Source organism: Coturnix japonica, chromosome 1 (genome assembly GCF_054131305.1).
Source record: "Coturnix japonica strain WE chromosome 1, WE-NBRP24, whole genome shotgun sequence".
NCBI classification, from domain to species: Eukaryota; Metazoa; Chordata; class Aves; order Galliformes; family Phasianidae; genus Coturnix; species Coturnix japonica.
In genome coordinates, this window is record NC_140663.1 from 72,999,653 (window position 1) to 73,023,313 (window position 23,661).

The 23,661-nt window shown below is 44.2% G+C and overlaps 1 protein-coding gene across 2 annotated transcripts in view; it reads right to left on the reverse strand.

The window, feature by feature from the left end:
* Nucleotides 1-3,470: 3,470 nt before the first annotated feature.
* GTF2E1 (general transcription factor IIE subunit 1) overlaps nucleotides 3,471-23,661 on the reverse strand; it is a 46,053-nt gene continuing 25,862 nt past the window's right edge. For both annotated transcript variants that reach the window (XM_085524728.1, XM_015874652.3), the window contains exons 3-5: nucleotides 13,760-13,961; nucleotides 8,512-8,756; nucleotides 3,471-5,130 (exon numbers count right to left, since the gene is read on the reverse strand). In XM_085524728.1, the coding sequence (XP_085380854.1) occupies nucleotides 4,700-5,130; nucleotides 8,512-8,756; nucleotides 13,760-13,908 (825 nt within the window). In that variant the 5' untranslated portion in view covers nucleotides 13,909-13,961 and the 3' untranslated portion in view covers nucleotides 3,471-4,699. The remainder of the gene's footprint in view (nucleotides 5,131-8,511; nucleotides 8,757-13,759; nucleotides 13,962-23,661) is intronic.

Genomic DNA, 23,661 nt, shown 5'->3' on the forward strand with positions numbered 1-23,661 from the left:
ATGAGGGAGGAGATGAGTGCCCTGCTTATGGTTCTGCTGGTACAGGAGATGCAGATGCTCTCTGTATCCATGAGCGGCACACCCTGGGAGCTGCCCTTTCAGTGCTGTCTCCTGTGCAGTGCTTCTGAGCACCTCAAGAAACATGCTTCCAGGCACAGTGTTTGTTTGCTTTGTTTTCAGTATTTCTAATGGCTTGACTCACACCTTTCCTGGGGCAGACCCCCTTAGCTGGTAAATAAGCAGTCCCACACAGAACAGAGGTGTTCAGTTCATGGCAGCCCCCGGCCCTTCAGTGCCTTTGTGAGGCTCTACTATATGAGCAGCAATAAAATACAGAGTAAAAACCAATAAAACGGGAAGGGATGGAGATGGAAGAGTTTTTACACTTGTCTTCATGGAAGAGGTGCACACAGGAGGACTTCCCACACCTGTTTCACACACACCTACATGACACCACACTCAGAAGAACACCCCCCCCCCCCCCCCCCCCCAACAAAGTGGTGTTTTTAATGCGGAGTTGAACCCCTTTTTGTAGCTTGCTGCTGCCTGGTGTTCTTGCACCAAGGTTTCCAGCTTGATGAAAAGCAGAGGCGGGTCTCTCAGAGCACATTACCCCACCTAATGGGCTCGGAGGCAGGGGAATATGGCAGGCTAAATGGATGGAGAGCCGCGGCTCTCTCCAGCATATTGTGTTTTTCTTCGCTTCTGTATGGCACCCATGTGGCCTGGGAGAGTGAGTGGAAGGGAAATGTCTCTCAAGATGCATCACGTTCTAAAGGCCGTGTTTCCCTCCAACCTCGGCTCTCTCCAGTCTCCCCCCGTTGTAATGGGGGTAGCTTTCATCTCCTGACATCACTGGGAGGTTTGGGAGATGTTCAAAGTACATCTCCTTGGAAGGAAGTGTTGCTCGGAAAGGAAGAATAATGATGGTGACAGAGCAGGGAGAGCAGATACATCTCCCCTGAAAGATTTTACAGCCTGATTTGCATTTAAAGAAAAAGAAAGAAAAAGAAGTTAGAAGCAGAAGGGAAAGATGATGAGAAATTCAGCAGCTCCAAATATTTCAAAGGGAGGAAAAGAATAAGGGGAGAGGGGAAAAAAAAAAGAGATGAAATTCAGTGGTACTGAATCACACCTAGCTCAAGAAGCAGCAAAGCCTGAGTGCTGGGGGCTGATCAGCCTGGGGCTGATGCTGATGGCAAAACAAGCAGGATGACCTGTGCTGTCATTCTCCTGTATGGGAAAGGTTGGTTTGGATGCTGCAGCTCAACCAGACCCAAGGCAGCTGCTGTCCACCATGACGTGGTGCTGGCACATTATTTCTCCCCCTCCCAGCAGTGTGTGTTGAAGGACATAGGAAAAGCACGGCCACTGCAGCAGCGTCTGGCAACTGTGGTGAGGCAGGTTGCCGTGGTCAGAAGCACAATGAAAGCATTTCAGAGCAGGAGGATCAGCTTAGCAGGTGCCCCTGAGCCAGGTCCTCATGCTGTTCAAAGCTTTAGCCCACTGCAAAATCACCACTGCTCAGCCTCCTCTCAGCAAGCAATGGCGTGGAAAGGAATGGAAATGGATTCTAGGTGAAAAACACAGAAGCAGCTTTAACCACATGGGTATGCCCTGCTCCCTTTTCCTCTCTGCCAGTTGCACGTGTCTGTGCACCCACGTTCCTGCTCAGCACCACCTGGTTTCAAGGCTGGACGCCAGCACCCAGCAGGGTCTGCACATCTCTGGCTGCATGCAGGCAGCGGGCCCCAGGGCACGGTAATGGAGCTGAGCTGCAGCCTGTGCTGCACCAGCCCAGCCCTGCTGCCACCTCTGCATCAGCAGCAGCGTTCAAAGGCATGGAAATCAAATTATATTTAGGTCAGGAATGTGTTTGAAGCAAAACTACCTATTATATTTAAAGCATCTTCTTTAGAGATTCTCCGCTGCTGCCAGGATGGCTGCTGCTGCAGGAACACTTGCTGTCTTTAATACGATCCTAATGATGCAGGAGGAGCTTCCAGAATCTGATTGTTGTTTAGCCGTAAATTAAGTTCATTCTCTCTCTTAGCCTAATTAATGATGCTAAATAAGAAGCCATCTGCTGGCAGCTCATTAGGTATCCCAAACAGTGACCAAGCCAGAGACCCAGGTCCTGCCCAGGACTCAGAGGACATGGCCACATCAGTCCAACAGGTACATTATATTATCCTGTACCCTCAGGCCCCTTAGTGTCCCCACAGTGCTCTGTGAGGCAGGTACCCTCGGGATCCAGGAAGAGGAGATGCTGCTTTTGTGCCCTCCCTCCCTGGGATCCTCAGTGTTAGGGCTTTTGGGGTCAGGAGCACAAGCAGCTTGAGGAACCTGTTATCTTTTCCAGCTTGAACTGATGAGCGCACTCATCAGATAAAATGCGCTTCAGGCTAAAAGCAGACACGGGAATGGTTTGAATGAGGTTAGCAGAACAGCCACACAGGAAGGCTTCAGAGCCGGAGCACTCTCTGTATTATTTGATTAGCATGAACACAGCTCATGCGGTCCAGCAGCTGGAGGAAGGCTGCAATGCCTTCCTTCCTCTGGACCTCTATCTAGTACCTATCTAGTACTACTACCAGCCTGCTGCAGCTAGAAAACCTACAGCTTCAGTTTTCAGACTTAAAAACCACTGGAGTGCTATGAGCACAAGTAGCTGCATGGCACTCAGGATTAGTTCTCAGTTTCTATCCTCGGCTCTCTGTAAAAGGAGCTGCTTTTCTCCAGGGTTAACCTTGAATTCAGATTAGATTTGAGACAGAACTGGCAAAGAACTTTCTTTTTCTTTTTCCTGTGAGCTGCTCATTGAGTCTGACTTATCAGCTTGATTCTAGAGGCTTGATATTGGATCCATCTGTGCAAGAGCATCATTTTAGCTGGGAACAAATGTCAGTGAGGCCTCTCCGTAGTAAAACTCTAAAAGAGAAGGGAATGGAAGCGCTGATCAAAGGGACCCACATAGCACTGCTTGTGGGTCCAATCAAGCACCCTTGGAAGTGCAGAAGATAGCAGGAAGCATTCATGGAGCAGAGCAGAGCTATAGTGTGGGATTTAAAACAGTCCCAAAGGAGGGCCTCAAATGGGTTGTTTTCTTGAATCAAGTAAATCAAAATGATAAGCAAAGACTTCCAACTAGACACGTAGAATCACAGAATGGACTGGGTTGAAAAGGGCTGCAAAGATCATCCACTTCCAACCCCCTGCTATGTGCAGGGTCACCAACCACCAGACCAGGCTGCCCAGAGCCACATCCAGCCTGGCCTTGAATGCCTCCAGGGATGGGGCATCCACAACCTCCTTGGGCAACCTGTTCCAGTGCGTCACCACCCTCTGAATGAAAAACTTCCTCCTCATATCGAACCTAAACCTCCTCTGTCTCAATTTAAAACCATTCCTCCTTGTCCTGTCACTATCCACCCTCTTAAACATGACAAATTGGAAGACAACAAAGGGGAGAAGTTTCCATGTATTTATTCCACTTTAAAATGACTTAAAAGCAAACTTAAAACACTTTATAAAAAGGAGTTCAAAATATCAAGAAGCTGAAAATCAAACCATAGAGGCGGCATTACAGGGTTAGCAGAACCTAAAAAGCAGAATTAGTGTAAAACAGATTTACAGCCTCAGTGAACAGCAAAGTCAGACTGCCCATGTAAACCGAGCAGCACGCAATGCTGCCCCTACCCTCTGAAACACCAAATTCTTTTATCACTTTGCTTGCTGGATAAGAAAACACTACAATTTAAAAGAAAAACGTCACTTTCGGCTGGTAGAGAAAACATTACAAATACGGTATTGCTCTGTAGGCACTGGTATGTGGTTTTCTATGAGAAAAGAGCATGCCAGAGCAGAATTCAAAATCGCATGATTCCACTTAAATTGATGCAACCTGGGTGTGACTGAAAATACAAACTAGCGATGCTGTTTCTCTGGTAGTGCCTGACAGCAGCCCTGCACACAGCGGGCCATCGCTGCCCCGGAGGCTGGACAGAGCTGGGCAGAAGTGCCAGGCAGCACTGGTAAGTCAGAGCTCTCTGACAGCTCAGATCCATGAAAGACTTTTGTTACACTGACAGAGTGGCTGTGTGCTTGCCAAGACTTTCACTCTGTGTTCTGAGTTACTCTTGACCTTGAGGTGCTGAGGTGACTAAGGAGAGAGGGGGAGCAAAGAAAGGAACGTGTTGCTGCCCAGAACAGGGGCTGCTCAGCTGTGACTGCACCATGGCCAGCGGCTGCTGGCAGGAGATCAGCCACAAGTACTGCCCAAGCAGAGCACTACTTCCCTCTCCTCTGAGCTATGCACACCTTCTGCAGAGCACTCTGACCACACCATGGAGCACTTGTGTTCTCTGAGGGCAGAGACATGGAGCTCACTAGGACCTGCAACAAAAATAGACCCGAGCAACTGGGGGGAGACAGCTGCTCAGTTGCAGAGAGGGTTAAACCAGTGCTGGGCACCCTGAAGTAGATTTTTAGCTCTCAAGCATCCTCACTTATTCTCCCCTACCTGTTTTGGCACATAGAGCCTTCCTGCTCCCCCTCTCTGGTGGGCAAGATGCCTGAGATCAGCAGCTCCAAGCCCCAGTGTCCCTGTGCACAGGTGAGGAAAGATTCAGTCTTCTGTTTTACTAGGAAGTCTCTGGATTAAAAAAAACTGTTTAAAAAATGTTGTGGCAGGAAGCAGTTAGTCAAACATATCCTCAAACATGCGTCGCCCCATGGCTATATAAACCTCTTTTTCCTCCGGAGTCATCTGGGCCACCAGCTCAGGGCGCTGGCTCACTTGGCTGTAAGTGTGTGGACGCCCAGCCACCGTGACGGTGGGGTCCTCTGCCACCACCTCAAATTCTTCCTCCTCATCCTCCTCTTCCAGCCCGTACGCCATGGTGGCTGCAGCAGGAGGACGGGGAGGAGTTTCTTCCTCTGACTCGCTGGTCTCGCTCTCGGAGTCACTGGCGTTGGCACCGGAGAGAGGAGCGGCACCTCCAGTGGCGACTGTAGAAGCGGAGGGTGTCTTCTTCTCATGGATCAGCAGGGCACGCATCACCTCTTCATTATCATCCAGAGCTGCCCGGCCCTCCTCACGCTCCTGGAAGGCATCCAGGTCCCGCCCTCCTGCAAAGAGATTGCAAAGGAATGAGAGTTTCCCCAGGGAGACTGGGGTGCTGAAACTGAAGGTGCCCTGAATCTTAATTTCCCTTCTGCTGCATGCATCCTCGGCTGTGTCACAACCCTTCTGGGTGCCCTTAAGTGATGGAGAGAATGAAGTTTTCTCTTAACTGGAGTACTAGATGATCTTTGAGGTCCCTTCCATCTTCCAACTTCTGTCTGTTTAAGGAACTACTGGATAAATGAGAACAGACTTCAGCAGACATGGAGAAGGCTGAGGCACTCAGCGAGTTCTCTATCTCAGTCTTCACTGCCAGTCAGGCTTCCCATAACTTATACATCCCTGAACCTCTAGATGGGGGCTGGAGGAGCAAAATGCAACCCACTGTAAGAGCAGTGCAAGTTCAAGACCACCTATGAGACTGAATCTATACAAGTATATAGACTCTATAGAATCTATAGATTCTCTATAGAATCTATACAAGTATATATACAAGGCCAGACAACATGCATCGCAGGGTCCTGAAGGAGCTGGCTGATGTGGTTGCCAAGCCAATCTCCGTCATATTTTAAAAGCTATAGCTGTCAGGAGAAGTCCCTGGTAACTGGAAAAAGGAAAACATCACTCCCATTTTTAAGAGAGAGAAAGGAACACTGGGGGAATTACAGGCCGGTGAGCCTCACCTCTGTGCCTGAGAAGATCATGGAACAGATCCTCCTGGAAGCTATGTTAAAGCAGATGGAAGATGAGGTGATCCAAAAAAGCCAGCAAAGCTACACCAAGGTCATGCTGTGCCTGACCAAACTGGTGGCTGTGGTGGGTGGCAACTCTTTCCATGACAGGGGAGCTGTAACTAGATGACCTTTAAGGTCCCTTCAAATCCAAGTCATTATATGAGACTATGGTTCTATGATCATGGGGAGCTTCCAGCACAGGCTACAAACACAGAACCCAAGCCTGGCCCCACCCTGCTGAGCTCTTCATCTATAAGGATTAAGATGGATCCAAGCAGGGAGTATAAGGAAATCATGTGTTATAAAACAGCACTGTTTACAGACTGCATAAAACAGTCTGGTAAGCTCAGGGTTGCACTTATCAGGCAGGAAGGGGAAAAGTTCATTAGAGGATCATGGTGAGAGTGCGTGGGATTTATCCTGCAAAGCTGATGAAGCTCACAGCCTGAAGCCACACTGTGCAGCACAGCGTGCAAGGCTGTGTTAAAAGAGCTGCCTTTCCACATGCCAACCTGCAGCCGAGCCAGAACAGTGAGGCCGGTCTGTCTGGCTCTCTACCTGCATCTTCTATCTGAAAGGGACTGCGGTTTCCCATCTGGCAGATGCAAGACCTGTGTCCCTGTTTCAGTAAGGTTAGCTGCACAATAGCTGAGAGAGGTCTGACGAGGTTTGGGCAGGCAAGGTGTCTGCAGTTCACAGATTCAAAAGCTAAAATTCTTGCTCAAGAAGTGGCTTTCTTGAAGAAAACATCTTATGTTTGCTGAGTACTGTGAGTCTTCTTAATATCAGTAAACCTACAGGCACTAGGAAGGAAAAAAAGAGATACAGAAAACCTTATGTACCAAAAAGGCCCAAAAAGTAGGACAGACTCCCCAAGGCAAACTTTCTCTCTTGCACCAAGAGAAGCTGTGTGCAAACAATTGCTGGAGCCGATGTGATGGCCTTCTGCTTTCATAAATTAACACCGCTTGCCTTCTTTTCCAAGACCTGGGATGTGAGCCCCACATCCAAGCAGCTGGCACCCAAGCCTTTCCCTCAAGAGATCAAAAATGCACTTGTTGAGATGAAAAAATGCCGAGAAACAGGTAAACTAAGGAAGAAAGTTCTGCATTTTGCACTGAAAGCAAGGGGAGTTTGTGGCCACCCCTTTCCTGTGGTAAAATAAAGGTCAAAAGACCCACCTCTAACTTCATGGGAACTGTGTTCTATTGTAAATGAAGCTTTAGTAACAGGTGATGGCCACAACTATTACTAATATACTGACAAAATTCTTCAAAGAAAGGAAAAGGAAAGGCATTAGGTTGGCAGCCTTATATTTGCCTGCCTGTCTGTGATTCTACAGCACAAAAGACTTTTGTGAGAACTGTTCCTGCCAGATCCAAGCAGTCAATGTTTTCATTTAGCAGCCCAAAATTTTATTCCTTCCTATTTATGACATGCAATAGTCATAGGAATGTGTTCCAACAGCAATTCCAGGCTATTTCCACAAGCTCCCTCTTTGATCTCCAGCAGTGAGGTGAAGCAGTGATGCCATTGCACTGTAGGAGATACACTCTCCCTCCATGTTCTTCAGTGTCATCTGAGAAACATTTATGCTGTGTACATCAAAAGTTGTCTCAAGGAACCCGTTTAAAAATAGAGGTGAACTGAAAGTCTAGTAGAAAAACATGATGGGAACTCTTATGTCTCCTTGTGTAACATCACCTGGTAGGCTGCAACAGGAGGTTCATTTAATTACCACCTTGTTTGATCTATTGGGATAATGTTATAGATCCATTTGTACTGAAGGCGTTGCATGCAAACAACATCAGCAGGTATTTTCTGACCATTTGTTCACATCTCCTTCTACATATAGCATTCCTCTCCTCTTTGGGAGCTAGGGAAGGAGCTATTTCGGGGTCTCATGCTTATACACAATTCCCTTTTGCCATCTTCTGTTCCTAGGGCACCAACAGGGATTATTCTATAATCCCTAAGTGACTTGGAAGACTGCATCTATTGATTTACACTCACACAAATGACAAAAGGTCTCTCTTTCCTATTTTTAGTGTGTAAGTTTCAATAGCAAACTTAGCAATCCAGAAAGTTTCTACTAATGCCTACAAGATCTTAGCTATAGTCAGCCAACGTGTCCTCAACATGAATGAAAAGAAAAGCAAAGACGATGAGAAACCAACAGAAAGCAAGGACTCACCTGTGACAGGCTTCCCTGCTGTGCTTATTTCTGATACACTCTTCATATAAAATATTTTGTATGAGGGGAGCACCAAAACACTGCTGGTAGGTTTGATAGGCTTCAAAGTCACCAAATGTTAATAAATGCTAGTTTCCAGTAGTGTCCCATTGGGGGCCAGCTTTCTAGATGAAACTGAAAGACCTTCATCCAAAAGCTATAAACTCTCAAGGTATGAGAACATCCATTAATAAAGGTATAGGAAGAGGTAACAGATAATTAACATTTCAGAAGCACAAACAATTCTATGCATCTAATCGACTGGGATTTTTTACATCTACCTACACCACAGGTGCTTTGCACAGGAGAAGGGAGCTGACAGCATCTGAAGAGCTGGGACCAGCAGCTGTACACATGGAGTAATGTATTTCTGGCATCACATAAGCAGAGCAGCACTTCTGCTCTGTGAATTTTCTTACCATCCTTGATTTCATCAGGATCGTAAGCCCCCTGCACTGTGCTCTCCCGTAGCCAAATCGGCCTCTCTCGGGCTGGCTTTCCTTCACTTGCAGATCTGTTAACATCCTCCTGATCTTCCATGCTGATGACAACATTCTGGGTATACAAGTCCTCATAGGATGGTCCTTTCGTAGTCCAGGCTTCTCTGTGATGTCCGCCCGTAACCCCAGCTGTCCCTGAACCAGTCCCAGCTGTACGTTCTTTGCTACAGAAAAATCAAAGAGACAAAAAAACAGAGCACTCAGAACAAACCCCATTGGTCAGCATTGCAACACTTAAACTAGACTATCTGCACCAAGAATTTTCATTTCTGACGCGTGGTCCAGGAATTTCTAAAGCAGTTTGCTGATATGGGCAACTTGTGGTCTTTAATGGGAAGCCCTACACAAAGCCACAGCAACTTCTAAAGCAGGTGCTGAAGAGAAAAAGTAATATTAAGGATGCTGATGTACTTAATATAAAAACAAATGTACAATTCCAGAATACACTGAAACAAAAGTCACAGCAGCTAACTTGGTCCCACAGTAATCTACTGTTTGGCATCTGGTCACTTTTTATGCTTTTACACAGCAACCTTATACTGAATAAAATCCATGACTAGATTTGAAGCAAGTCAGGTGATAGCAGCAAAGACCCCGCATGCTCCATCTGTGAGACACTAACCTCAGGGCTCCTGAAGGGGTTAACTCATTGTGAAAAATACCAATCTAACCCTTGCTTGAATGGTGAGTGACGGTGCTCCCCTCATTATGCAGCATATCTGCACTGTCCACGGACTACCCTGGGAGGAGTGGGAAATCCAAGCAGAGAAAGATGAGAGGACAGCTTCAAACCAGGGACATGGGCTGGGCAATGGGCTTTGCATGGTGCTGGAGAGTAGGAAGAGATAAGACACAACTGTCTTCACAGCAAAAAAAAAAGCTGGAGGGGAAAGGTGATAACAGAATGTGAGGGTAGGACAGGCACAGTCTAGCACTGCTTTGTGTTCTGAGAGGAGCTGCTGCCGGCACATTTTCCTTCAGGCTCCCTTCTAGCTCAGGGGACTGATGAAGAAAGGAAACAGTCCTGCTTGAATCTGATGGAAAGAGGACATCAGGTGGAGTATTTTCTGCATACTGATGGGAATGAGCCGAAAATACTCTCTGGCTACAGATGCAGAAGAATGGAAGCTCTCTGCTCTCCAGGTGGGGGAAATCAGCGGTGACTCTTCCTCTACTTCTGAACTGTATTTCATTTTCACAGATAAACAATAGATTCTCTGCACATTGAGCCCATCCACAACCCCTATTAGATGCCATAGAATTGCAGCCATCCGACTGCCAATGGCAAAGGCTGCTAAGGCTTTTCACGGTTACCAGACCTGCCTGGGTTTCTCCTTTTTGTCCAGAGGAAATCAATGATGGATGCTAACAGTGTTCCTGCTCTGCTGCCAGCTGCTATCAGCTGAGCTGACACAAGTTGTGAGCGAGCATGGTTCATTTGCTGCTATCTACCCGGCAACCTTTCCTCCAACGGAGAAGCTTAAAATAAGGTTGCAGTTGGAGACCTGAGTAATACTCATCTTTTTAAATCAGCGAGGATTTAACCACTGCTTGACAAGCTAGTTCTGCACATTTTTTAAGAGTAAACAAGGGGGAAACACGGGCAGGTGATCATCTTTCTTCCCCAGATATAAAATATCAGCGTGCTGAGCATCGGTTAGGACTGAGGACTGTTCACAGCCTCTTAATAGTGCATTCGCTGTGATCCAACAGCAAAATACTTCCCAATGTTTGTGTTAGCATGTGTCCACACGCTAAGTGCTCCTCTCCCACAGGCAGCCCCGCTAGGAAAGCTTCACAGCAACCTTGAATTTCTGGGCTGAAGGAAAAGACTCGTGCACATGCACAGCTTATATAACCTAAGGAACCACACAGAGAGACCTTCTTCCCAGCGTGTTATTTCAAGTGTTGGCACCTTTCAGTTTTCCAAGACAGGCATGTGTTCTGTGAAAAGCACCGCTCTGCTTCCCACACAATAGAAATCCGTAACCAGCGTTTCCCTGACAATTTTATGTAATCCACTTTCCTCACAAGATGCACAATGCAACTCTCCCCCAGCCTCTCCCTCTCCACGCTGCAGTGTGACAGCTAAATACTCTCCAGTGCCAAGAGCCGCCTAATAATACTTTCACACAGAGGTGCCCAGAAGTAGATTCGAAATGGACTTCTTGCCCACGCAGTATCATTTAGCCGCAAAATACTTATTCTGTAACGTCAGGAACATTTCAAAATGAAGGTAACAGCTGTAAGAAACACCTACAACATGAATTACTTCAAACCAGCTACTGCAATGTGTCACATTCACCTGGAATAATGAAGACATTTTGTCGACTCTCAGACCTCAGTGAACTTTGTAAGCGTATCCCAACTCACCGCATCATTTATGCAGCTGCACCTCCAACAGTACCGCTAGAAGAAGTGGGCAGCCTCAAGGCTATGTGACCAGCAGAATATTCCTTACTGCAAGAAGAGATCTTACTGTTCAGCACACCCATCCAAGAGATGGGATTAAACACCCTAGATCAGGCACCTGAAAAAGGCTAGGTGTGCAAGCTGCCTTACGGTCAGCACAGGGCAGATGAAGGCAGTGCACCCTTAAAGTACTTCCTCTGTTAGATCCAAGATGCACTTCTTCACCTGGTTCCAGACATTGCACAGCCACCCCGGAGCCAGGAACTGCTCAGACAGCAGAAGCTCAGTGGCCCAGCTCTACATTTGCTCTGTCACCCATGGGTTGTTTAACTATGATGGAGGTTGCTCCATGAGTGGTTAAGCTACCTTCAAGTATGACATAAATAATTCTTAACATAGCTGAAGTATGGCCCACAGAAACCACAGTGTGCAATGGGAAAACAAGTTGAAATTTTCATCTCAAGCCTGTCCAGGCTACTAATTAAAGGTCTTGCAAAACAAGGATAACTCTCTTTGTGCCGTATTTGAAACAAAGCACTCTTTCATTTAGCTACTCTTAACAGATTCAGCTTCAAGGGAAACAACCTGTGGTCCTTGATAGCATGACCACAAAAAATGAATTCTGTGAAGATTTATGCTACCTAAGATCATGCTATTCTGACATAAGAAAACGAAGGGGATATTAAAATCCATCTGTTACAGGAAATCATGCAGAATGGCTCAGATAAAGCACGTATATTTTGAAAACTACGTGGCTAACTCACACTCTGCCAAGATTAAGCAAATTAATGACTCCTAGGAAAGTACAGATGGAGGTACGACCAGTTTCCATGGCAGGTGAATGACAATTGCATTCAGTTGGTGTAGTTGGTTAGAGCTTCAGCACCCACAAGTTGTCTGTGTCTGTGCAGAAAGATATGAGCACTTTGTGACCTCTTCTGTCTGTTTCAGAATCATCAAAAGTCAGCTCTGTCAATGATTTCAAAAACTCAAGACCCTATAAAATGGCCATATGAAATAACCCAGGATTTGGCACTTAAAAAAAAAACCAACCTCAGAGCAGTACTTTCATGCAATTATCTGCCTTGAATTAATAAGAGTTAATAAATAATTAAATCATCATATGTGCTGAAGTAAGTTGTGCTCAAGAAAGGATTTAAAAATGCTTCTTTATTTTGTCATTCCTTGCTTGGAGTAATTAATCATTTACAGTGTTTTTTAAGTATTTAAGAGTCAAGCAAGTGGGTGCTCCTATTTAATCATGGGACTGTACCAAGCTTCTGCTGTGCTGACTTTCTGTGCACAAGACAAGGTAGCCATGGGGAAGACTGAGAACTGACCCTTTTTTTGGTGGGGTTATCCCCGTTTTAGTACACAAACTACAGAACGTAGCTTTTAAAGCAAAATTTAGTGATTCAGCTTGGGAACAAAGGCTTCAAAGACTCCCCGTATCAACACAGACATATTGAGTGACCTTGGAAAAATCTCCCCTCCATATATTGCTTCTGTTTTTCTACCAGAACGATGAGCAAAATTAGCTACATCCTTGGCTAGAAAAAGACTATGAATAGACAAGTAATTTTTATTATACTAATTAGAAACTGTCTAGTATTAATATATGATGAACATTCTCTCTCAAGGTTAGCTTGAAAGTAAAGAAAAGTGTTTCTTGCTTGTTCTCCCATTAACTAAAGTCAAGCATCCTGGCACTGTGGGAATGCTTCCCCCTGTGGTACAGATTTTTTTTCTTGGGTGTTTAATTATTTTTTTAAACAGAGAGAAGTACATCACATTTCGCTATAGCTGACAAAACTGACAGCTCCCCACATCTTTCTGCATTATTTAAACATCACTGATTTTTGTTCAACTACAAAAGTTCTGAAAGAAAATGTCATTTCCCAAAGGCAGGAAGGTTTAAAGATCGAAGGATCACAGAATCATAGAATGGCCTGAGTTGAAAAGGACCACAGTGACCATCTCGTTTCAACCCCCCTGCTGTGTGCAGGGTCACCAACCAGCAGACCAGGCTGCCCAGAGCCACATCCAGCCTGGCCTTGAATGCCTCCAGGGATGGGGCATCCACAGCCTCCTTGGGCAACCTGTTCCAGTGCGTCACCACCCTCTGAGTGAAAAACTTCCCCCTAACATCTAACCTAAACCTCCCCTGTCTAAGATTAAAACCATTCCTCCTTGTCCTATCACTATTCACTCTCATAAACAGCCATTCTTCCTCCTGACTTCCTGATTTTCTGACTGGTCACGGTCATTGCTGACATGGTTAACCCCCAAAAAGAGTAACAAGCAGAAGGAAATGTGGAAAAAAATACCCTTATTACAAATCATATCTTCAACCTAGTTTTGTCACAGATGGATTTGAAACACAAAGTAGTTAGCACCTGTAGAGCTTTACAAAATGACCACAGCTTGCATTTCCTAAATACTGGGGCAAAGGCTTGGAATACATCCTAGCCGTAGGTGATGCATGTACCCAACCCCACAGAAAAGTGCATCCAGAAGGCTATTAGAAGAATTGTAATCTGCCTTGATTAGTTAAAAAAAAAAAAAAAAAGTGGTTGTGGGTAAGCAAGTTATCTCCTTACAAACCATATATTCTTCAGGGAATTTGTCAGTGGCTTGCATTGTTGGTGCTGAATAAGTGAGTCCCTAATGGACAAGGCTTGGGAAAGCCTCCCAGAGCAGATGAATGTACTACAAAAAAAGCACTATGGTCAAAGAAGACAGGGGCCATTCCCACCTCTGCTTCAAGGCAGGAATCTCAGTGGGCTCTGGTTCGAGGACTTCATAGGCTAAGTTGACATCTTCTGTCTCACGAAGCAGCTTATAGATGGGCTCGATTTGCTCATTAAATCTTGCCACAAGTGTCCTTGCATCCTTTTTTGGCATCACCGACTCATCCTCTTCCACTTCGGTCTCACAGAAAGTACAGCGGAAAGTTCCTAAAACAAAAAAAAGTTGCTAAGTATCAGAAGAAAAGCAACAAGACCAGCTCTTCATGCAGTATTTCCAACAGCAATACCTCACCGTTTACCTTGCTTGATGCTAAATAGCTCTTCTCACTCTGACAATCCCTTTCCACACAGAATGTACCTGGTTATTATTTAAGCAGAAAACAAAGCCAGCACTCTGATGTCACCCAGTGACACCCAGCTTGGGGTACAGTTTCTTGCTCTGAAATGCCTGGATGTGTTACAGTACCACTATTGAGACACTCCCCAATCCCACACACTCTTTCTTGCTAGACATTTTAAATGTTATCTACGACTAAGCTGCAATAGAAAGCTTCACATTGTACTGCTAGGAGCTCAAATATCATCCGTTCCAGGTGCTGGAATTGCTATCTCCCAGAGCAATTCAGTTTCACAATGAAGTGGTGTGTAGCTTGATGCTGCCCAAACTGCTTTGCAGTAACTATTAGTACAACCATCCTCACAGTGAAATTCATGCTAAAGGTTGGCTTCTCCTCCTGCTGTAGGGCCATGGCAAGCAGACCAGTCATAACGACAGAGCAAAGTATTTCCTTCACATTAATTTCTTGACATTAAAAATGGTAAACTAACAATTGCATGAAATCAACTACAAATAAGCTTGTTTCACAGAGCTCACCGGGAGCTAGAAAAACAGGTCAAACAGAAAGGCGACTGAAATGGTTGCCTGGCAATGCAGTTACAAAACCTGACTGAACTCCTGCACAGCAGGCCTTTTGGTTCCGTTGCTCCATCTGTGAGCAGGAACCTTAGGGAAGTACTTGCACAGTAGGACCCTGCCATATGGCTCGCTATGAGGGCAGCAGTGCAGCACAATGACTTAGCCTTGAAACGCTGTACAATAGCAAATCCTGCTGCCTCCCCAAAACTTACTTACATACATCAGCATGCTCTGAGAGTTTTGGATTTCTTGTGTGATTTTTTACTTAATCTTTTCGTGTGGCACCTAAAAATATACAGGATCATTTCCCAGTGAAGAGAATGAAGAAGATCTCTTTTTCACTAACAGGGAGCCTGAGGATAAGTTGTATAAGGGAAACCATAAAATCATAGAATGGCTTAAGCTGGAAGAGGGTCTTAAAGCCCATCCAATTCCAACCCTGCTACAATAGGCAGGGCTGTCACCCACCAGACCAGGCTGCCCAGAACCCCATCCAACCTGGCCCCGAACAGCTCCAGAGATGGGGCACCCACAGCTTCTATAGGCAGCCTGTGGCTAGTGCTTCACTACCCTCTGAGTAAAGAATGTCTAACTTAAATCTACCTTCTCTTAGTTTAAAGCCATTGTCCTGTCAATATCAGATTCATAGGAAAAGTTGGCTCTCTCTCTTCAAGTACGGGAAGTCCACAATGAGGTCTCCATAGAGTTTACTTCTCCAAGCTAAACGAGCCCAGCACTCTCAGCTTTTCTTCATAGGAGAGTTGCTGCAGCCCTCTGATCATCTTTGTGTTTACGTCCAACAGTCAGTGTTAGGATCAGTACTGGAGCCTGCTATATCACGGATGTTAAGTACAAACACAGTTGGAAGGAGGGGACTGGCCCATGGTACTGGAGCGTGACATAATGAGACAAGTGTGCAAATCTATCAGAATCAAAACTAATCAGAACAACTATACAAGATGTCAGCCCAGCAAAACTTGAAGCCAAACTTTGGTCTGCTTATCCCACATCTGAGGCTATCAGTGTGACAAACTGGCACAAGTCAAATCAGTTTAAAATAATGAGCACATCTCAGTTGCCATAATGGTCTAAGTGAACAAAGACGAGGAAAACTCTCTGCTTTTTACAACCTACTCCCTAACTTCAGCCACAAAGTCCTGTTGCGTGTTCCTGAGACAGCTCGTGCTGTGAACACATGTCCATCTGTGAATCCCATGAGTATATGCAAGATTAAAGTCATAGGGAGAATGGTTCCAATTCACAGCACCAAAGAATCAGACAATAGAGATCTATTGAAACGGAACTCCTGAAGCTATCGTGGCTTTTCTGCAACTTCCACCCTTCAGGGTTTGTCATGAGAAGAAAATAAAATTAATAGATTACATAAAGAATCTTGAGAATGAGAGAAATGACAGGCTTCCTCCATTAATATGCTGATTTTTTTTTGTGGTGATGGAGCATTTCAGAAGAGGCGTATGTGATTAGAGAACTGAGAAGTTAGTTTGCCATGGCAGATGGCATTTATATGTTGCAAACCTCTTCTGTTAGACATTAAGAGGTCACAAAATGTCAGCAGAGCTTTTATGACACGGCACATCACATCAGCAGTGACACATGCTCCTTATGAACATGTACTGCATATGACAAACGTGAAGTGAAGGCCATCCAAAGATTGAGAATGGCAACGTTCCCACTCTGATGACATAGTTCTTCCTTCAGTATAGCCACAACTGATGGCTTTCCATTCAAAGACACTGCATAAGGCATGGCAAGTAGATAACCTGGAGCTTTCCTGCATCTTGGAAATACCAACAGAGAGCGCATATATCCTGTTCAGGCACACACAAAAGCATGTTAAAAACCAGCCATGTGAAAGATCTCATCTGGTCCCATGCTCTCAAGGACAGATACACTGGTCATCTGGCTCCCTGAGGCATGCTGTGATTAAAGCAGCTCAAGCTCTGAAGTATAGGGCCAGCATATTTACACACAATTCCCAATGACTTTATTTCACTTGAGAGAAGAAAAAGGTCAGTCTTCCCCATGCATTACACGCACAGTGCCCAAGCATGCGTGCTACATCTGCTGTAACTCTACTGGATGCAAAAACACAGTGATGGTGCAAGAGGAGCTAGCAGAGATAGGAGACATCAGAGTTAATACTGCTTCCATTATCTTAGTTTGGCTCATCACACATTTACACATTTAACTGAAAAGAATCTGCCCAAGGCCTTCTATAGAAACACTGAATTGTTTGGGTTGGATGGTTAAAGCCCATCCAGTTCCAACCCCCTGCTACAGGCAGGGTCCCAGGAACACCTCAGCCTGGTGTTCAACACTTCTCAGCCTGGAGAAGAGAAGGTTGCGGGGTGACCTCATTGCAGCCTTTCAATACCTGAGGGGAACTTACTCCCAGGAAGGGAGTAAACTCTTCGAAAGGGCTGATAATAGCAGGACTAGGGGAAATGGTTTTAAGTTGAAGGAGGGAAGATTTAGGTTGGATGTTAGGGGAAAGTTCTTTACTAGAAGAGTGGTTAGGTCCTGGAACAGGCTGCCCAGTGAGGTTGTGGATGCCCCGTCCTTGGAGGTGTTCAAGGCCAGGTTGGACGGGGCCCTGGGCAACCTGATCTAGTAAAGGTGTATGTTTGGTGGCCCTGCTAGGCAGGGGGGTTGGAACTACATGATCCTTGAGGTCCCTTCCAACCCGGGTAATTCTGTGATTCTGTGATTCTGTAACACCTCCACAGTTAAGGCACCCACAGCCTCCATAGGCAGTCTGTTCCAGTACTTACAAGGATCAAGCTCATATCCAACCAAAGGGGTCTTTCTTCCACTCTGCCCTTTAGAATGCTGCCTCAGATCCACATTATTCTGATACTTAAAACCTCAATTTACTCTCATTCATTTCAAACCTATATACTGTTGTGCCAAAACATGCACCTCAGCTCAGCTAGCTTCCATCTCGTTAATCCTTCAGATATATTTACAAACTGCTGTCCTACTAATTCCCTCCACTTTTATTTTGCCAGTCTAAACAAGCCATGCATTTATCTCCTCCTAATAAAACTGGCCACCCATCCCCTTGGCCATGCTATCTGTCTCATAACACACTTACTCCAGTTTGCTCTCATCCTTCTGCTGTACAGAAAAACCTGAAGTGTATGTAACTCTCCAGATCAGATATCTCAAAATCCCAATGGCATTAGTTCTTCTTCAATGGCTACTGAAACCTTTTAAGACCATGGAAGAACTGCCTCAATTACCACAAGCTCTTGCAACGCTCCCAGACCTTTCTTCCTCCTTTGCAGTTTCCAGTTGATGAGCTCCATGTTTACAGGAGATGTTTACAAAGGATGCTAGGTGCACAACACTGTGATCATTCAGCTCATTTTTATTCCTCCAGCGTTTATCTCACCCAACTCTTTATTCTTGACTGCAAGCACAAAACATTAAGGTAATTTATTTCAAAATCTGCTATGACCTTCTTCTAGAAGTAGCATTATTACCACTACATGGAGGCACGGACAGCAGAATTTCAGCAGTATCTGCTGACTGGAGCACTACTTGGTTTGAGAGACCTAAGAAATCATAGACACATAAAATCATAGAATACTTAGAGTTGGATGGGACCTCTGAGGGCCCTCTAGTCCAACTCACCTGCATTGAACAGGGACACCTCAGCTAGACTGGGTTGCCCAGGGCCTTATCCAGCCTCACCTTCAAAGTCTCAAGGGATGGGGCTTCAACCTCGTCACTGAGTAACCTGTTCCAGCACCTCACCACCCTCAATGTAAAAGATTTTTTCATTATACCCAACCTAAATCTACCCTCCCTGAGCCTGAAGCTATTTTCTCTTGTTCTATTGCCACAGACCCTGCTAAAGAGTCTGCCCCCTTGTTCCTGTAGCTCCCCTTTAGATACTGAAACTTGCTCCTTTGAATCTTGTTTCAGCAATAGGCATGAAGTATTTTTACCCATTATCTTCCAGGCTCTAGAACTGGGCATCTCAACTGACTAGGAAAAACAGTTCATGACATCCTTGGAGAAGTACACCTAAAAATGACCAGTCTGAAACAACATAGAAATATAACTGGCCTGGAGGGTCATCAGATCGCATTCCTGTGACTGCTGCAGCCATTTTCTTGTTGTATTTCCCCAACTCTCACAAGTTTTTAGTTCTTCTGCAGTATATCAGACAAAAAGGCCATTATATGCACGCAGCTCATCTTTCACAATGTGGAAAACAGAAAAAAAAAAAAAAAAATCAGCGGAAGAGAAAATGTCACAGGATGCACAAGGAACATGAATTTCAGCACTTTCTAACACTGAATGCTTCGTTTGATGTGGAAAAGGGACTATTAAAGGACTGAGGAAAGGACAAGGGTTCCTACCAACAGGGATCCAGAAAAATGCCAGACAAGCTAGAGAGACAAAAGATCTCTTCACAGCAAAACTTGCTATTCAGAACATTACAGCACAGGCAAAGGAAGCTACCTTTTCTCTGTCTCTTACTCTGCTTTCTCAGCCCATTCTTAGTTATTCCTAAGCAGTTTAAACTCAAATGGATGCATAGAATGGAAAAGCTCAGCATAAAGTAAGCATTTGACAAGTTTTGCACAGAATATATATATATATTAAAAAATAAAAAAATAAAGGAAAGAAAAACAGAGCAATTTCAGTATCTTCCCTCCACAAACAATCCAAACTAATTTAATGGAAATACTTTGCAGTCTAAGTAGTAGGCAGAGCTGTCAGTACAAATTATAATTAAGTTCCTTTTGTTTCTCACTGATTTTCAGGATTTAGAGGACTATTTAGGACAGTACCTAAAGGCACTTCTCCCCTGAATCATTACTGACAGAAATAGTAGGTTGAGTGGCTACACAGTCCTGGATTGTTATTTACCACAACACACTCCATGTTAGTGTATGAGGACAGTCGCCTACTAGCAATAGGAACCTGGGGGTTAAACTGAGGCAAAGACAGTTTTAATGACTTCAGTGAATAGTAACAGAGCTAATTGTTAAAGCAACTGACTGTTGATTGGATTAATGATAATGAAGATTAGACTTCAGAATGTGCTGATCTTTAGCTCTCCCAGCTAAAAGGACTGGCTCAGCCTTCATGAATCCAACCCTAGCATCTCAGTGAGAAAGCAGCTGTGTGCTGAGAGGGAAACATGTCTGTTTCCACTACAGATGAATTTCCTGCCAATTGTATTGCCTAGCCTTCTCTCTCCCCATCTCTCTTTTCTCCCCATAGTGGAGACCTATAGGCCCACCTACATTCGTATTTGACTTCTGCTTAAGGCAAAGGACAGAAAAAAACACCAAATAAACCTGTCTCCTGAACACCACGGCAATATTATTCCCCCTGCAAGTAATTCAGTGTTTCTATAAATGCATTTAAAAAGCCAATTACAGAGCACAGTGTGTTACATAAAACACAGTGCCACATCTCATCTTTCTGAGAGAGGTTTCATGGCCCACTGGATCTCAGGCTCTTGAGGACATGCCACAGCCCAAGGCTGACTGCGGTATTCAATCCTGAAATGTAACACAGAAAGTGGACTATTTCACTTTAGTCCTGTCTGGGCACCCCAGTAAGATCAGAGGACATGCTGTTTTTAGAGCTCCTAAGGGTACAAACACTGGACCACATGTAGGAAAAGTCACTGTTTAGGGAGCCCAAATTATGGAACAAAACATCCAGCTCTGCCACTGAAACATTTATGAGATCAATACCTCTCAGCATCAGACCGTAAGATTTTAAGGCAGCTTTCTGTGAATTAGGTGATGAGCAAGGACTGTTCACCTGCAAATGCTTTTTCACTGATGCTCAACATGATACAAGACTCCATGGCAGAGGCAGGAATGTGAGATCCAGCTCCTCAGTGCCTCATATGCTGTCTAACCCACAGGTACAACAGGTTTGGGAAGCGGTCTTATATACTTCTACTGTAAAACACGCTTAATCAGCCTCTGAAAAATGCTGATTTTTTTTTAATTTAGTGAGGGCAAAACCCAGTATCTGATCATACAATTCAATGCCATTTCATAATATATGCACGCCATGGTACAGCTCTGACTTTTGAGTTCCTGATTTTGAGCCTGAATAATATTTCTTAAACGTTTTTCTTCTTTAATATAGATTCAGAGCACTGAATTGCCCACCAGGTATTAAACATAGAGTAAACATTTCATTTAGGATTAATGTCAATCAGTTTCTTTTCAAAGCTTCCATTATTATAATATAGATGTAGCAGACACAGCATTTAAGGGCACTTATGCAGCAGCACTATTTCTGATTTAGATGAGGTAATACTGCCAGAAACATGCTCAAGAGGGTTCAGAACTACAATTCTCAGACATTCAAAGAATGATCAAAACAATTTGTTTAAAATATAAGAAGATGGCTACTTAAAAAAGAGATAGGGCATACTCTAACACAGCACTATTAGCAAACGGTGAAATAAATCTACTCTGTAATTACCATTAACCAGTGCCTGACTGCAATCGGAATAAGATCTCTCTTAGTCGGTGCATATGCTCAGCGTGTAAATGCATAGAAACTGAGAGCAGTGTGTAAATGTATAAAAACTGAGGAACTGCCAGTCCTGAAAACAGAAGGTCTCTGTTCAGCTGCACAGCGACTTTTACTCAGGCAGTCACATTATCACTGGAATAACTTGGAAAAATGGTGCTGCTAGAATGTTAGTACAGATGGCCAAAAATAGTGTCCAGCACTTGTTCTGGACCTTCTTGGCACAAAATGAACCCTGCTGTTAACAAAAATAGGAACTGCTGAGATAAGACACCCTTGGCAACACCTTAGAATACGTAAAGACAGCAGTTCTCATCCTTGAAAATCCCAAGCACTTAGGGGCAGGGAAATCAAAGTAGAGGAACGCACTGAGATTCATTCAAGACCCACCCATGCTCCCACCCCTCTATTTCAGGTGAGCATGAAATACTTCCCATGCCTGAGATCAGTTTGTTAAGCAACAACAGCTTAACAAACAACTTCTGATTTTCTGGGAGAGATCTGTCCTTCCATGTTTACTGCAACTCCCTTTAGAAACATACAAGAGATTCCCTGACAGCAGGGATTTACAGCTCTTACACACCTGCTATGCTACTTGTCATTGAAACAGACACCCATTTCAATAGAAGATGGCTCAGAAATGCCAACAACTGAAAATCTTTACTTCCAAATTCCCTTCAGAGTTTATGCATGGCAAGGAAAATTCCCTACTGTGTGAGCTTCCTCCACAAAGCTACTAGGGCCACCAATGGAGAACAATGGAGATTAATTTAAAAAAAGTCTAAAATGTCATTTTCTTCTTATTATAATAAACTCCAGTTAAAGAGAAGGTTACACAAGGGATTCTGAAGCTTTGTGTTTCATGCAGATCTGCTCACATACCCACCAGGAATCTCTTCAATTACAAAGAGCAAGAACTAAGAAGTGCTTAAACCCTCCTCCCAAGGCAGTGTTTGAAAGGCCAAGAAGCCATTGCCAGAAGCGTGGGTTTCCATACTAGGGCCTTAAGGAGAAGCGGGCCTTGGGAGCCTGATGGCAGCAGCTGGCAAAAGCGAGGAGGAAGAAGCAACACTGTGTTCTTTCTAGCTCTTTTCAATGGCATTACAAGATGGGCCAGAAGAGAGGACACACTGCTCTTCAGTCTGCTTTTCCTTCTTTGTTTTTTGAGAGGCTCTGGAAGCCCTTGACATGGAACAAAGCAGTTTTTTTAGATGCTGGTTAGTTCAGAACAAAGGCAGCGTATGATCAGAGCAGATGCTGTCCTCTTACCTTCCTCTCTGAAGGTCTGGAACAGGCAGCACTCACCGAATCCGCTATTTACTGGTGCAATAGACCATGTCTGCAGCCTGCAGATTTTGAAGGGTGCCCCAGCACTACCAAGCTATACAATAGCATGTAATAAAAACAGGCATTGATCTCCAATACACTTTTGGGAATTCACTTTTTGCTGGCAATAAAATGGATACACTTTAGCATTTTCTCATCAACTGCCTTGTAATCTCAGTTGTACAAAAGTTGACCAATTCCCTTCAGACATGTATACACACACACTTTGCCTGAATGCCCTATTGGTTCTGCTGTATTGCAAAGTATTATCAATATGTTACATTTTATCACGTGAAACCTCATTTGTAGCTTGCAATCAAGAAAACTGTAGTATCAATGTAATCCTTTTTGTTCCTTTAACTTCTCTTCTATACAGCCATGCCCCTCAAGTTCTTTCTTCTTAGTGAAATGTCTAAAAAAAAATCCTTAATGTAAAAATTGTGCTTTTTTTTCTTTACTCTTTTTACCATCTTTTCCCCCTTCCTTGTAAAAACTGGCCATGACTAACATGATGCCCAAAGCTGCACCCAGTTGCAAAGAGAGATGCAAAATACTAAGAGTTCTCCTGCAAGGATAGAATTTATCAGAAACAAAGACTGTAAGGCTGAGTTACCAGTTCAGCCTGACCTATACCTAACCAGAAATAAGCCAGTAATTTATTTTGACTCTCGTCATCTGTAACATAAGCAAGAAAAAAAGGACTTATTGGCATCAGGAGTATTTTATAAATAAAATTTTTCTGATTACTGCTGTCTCAAATAACCTGCTGGTGATCTGCCATATCACTCATGGAGCTGTTAAGGAGACATATCGATGAAGCTTATAGTAATGCCAGACAAAGCAATAAAAAGCCTCCCTGACATCTGCAAATCTTGGAGAGTCCATTGGGACTGCCTCTCTTTGATGTCATTCTATCTTATTTCTGTTTCAAGTAAATTACCTCTTACGGACAATGTCTCAAATTTGATCACCTGTAAAATAAGAGCCAAAAAAGCTTAAGTTGCCTTTGACTTGCTTTCTATTCACTGTCACAATGCAGAGAGCTCAGATTATTTGACATGGGAAGTGCCTTTTAATGGCCTAAAACTATGTCATCATTTAAAAAGGAAGTGTAAAAGGAAA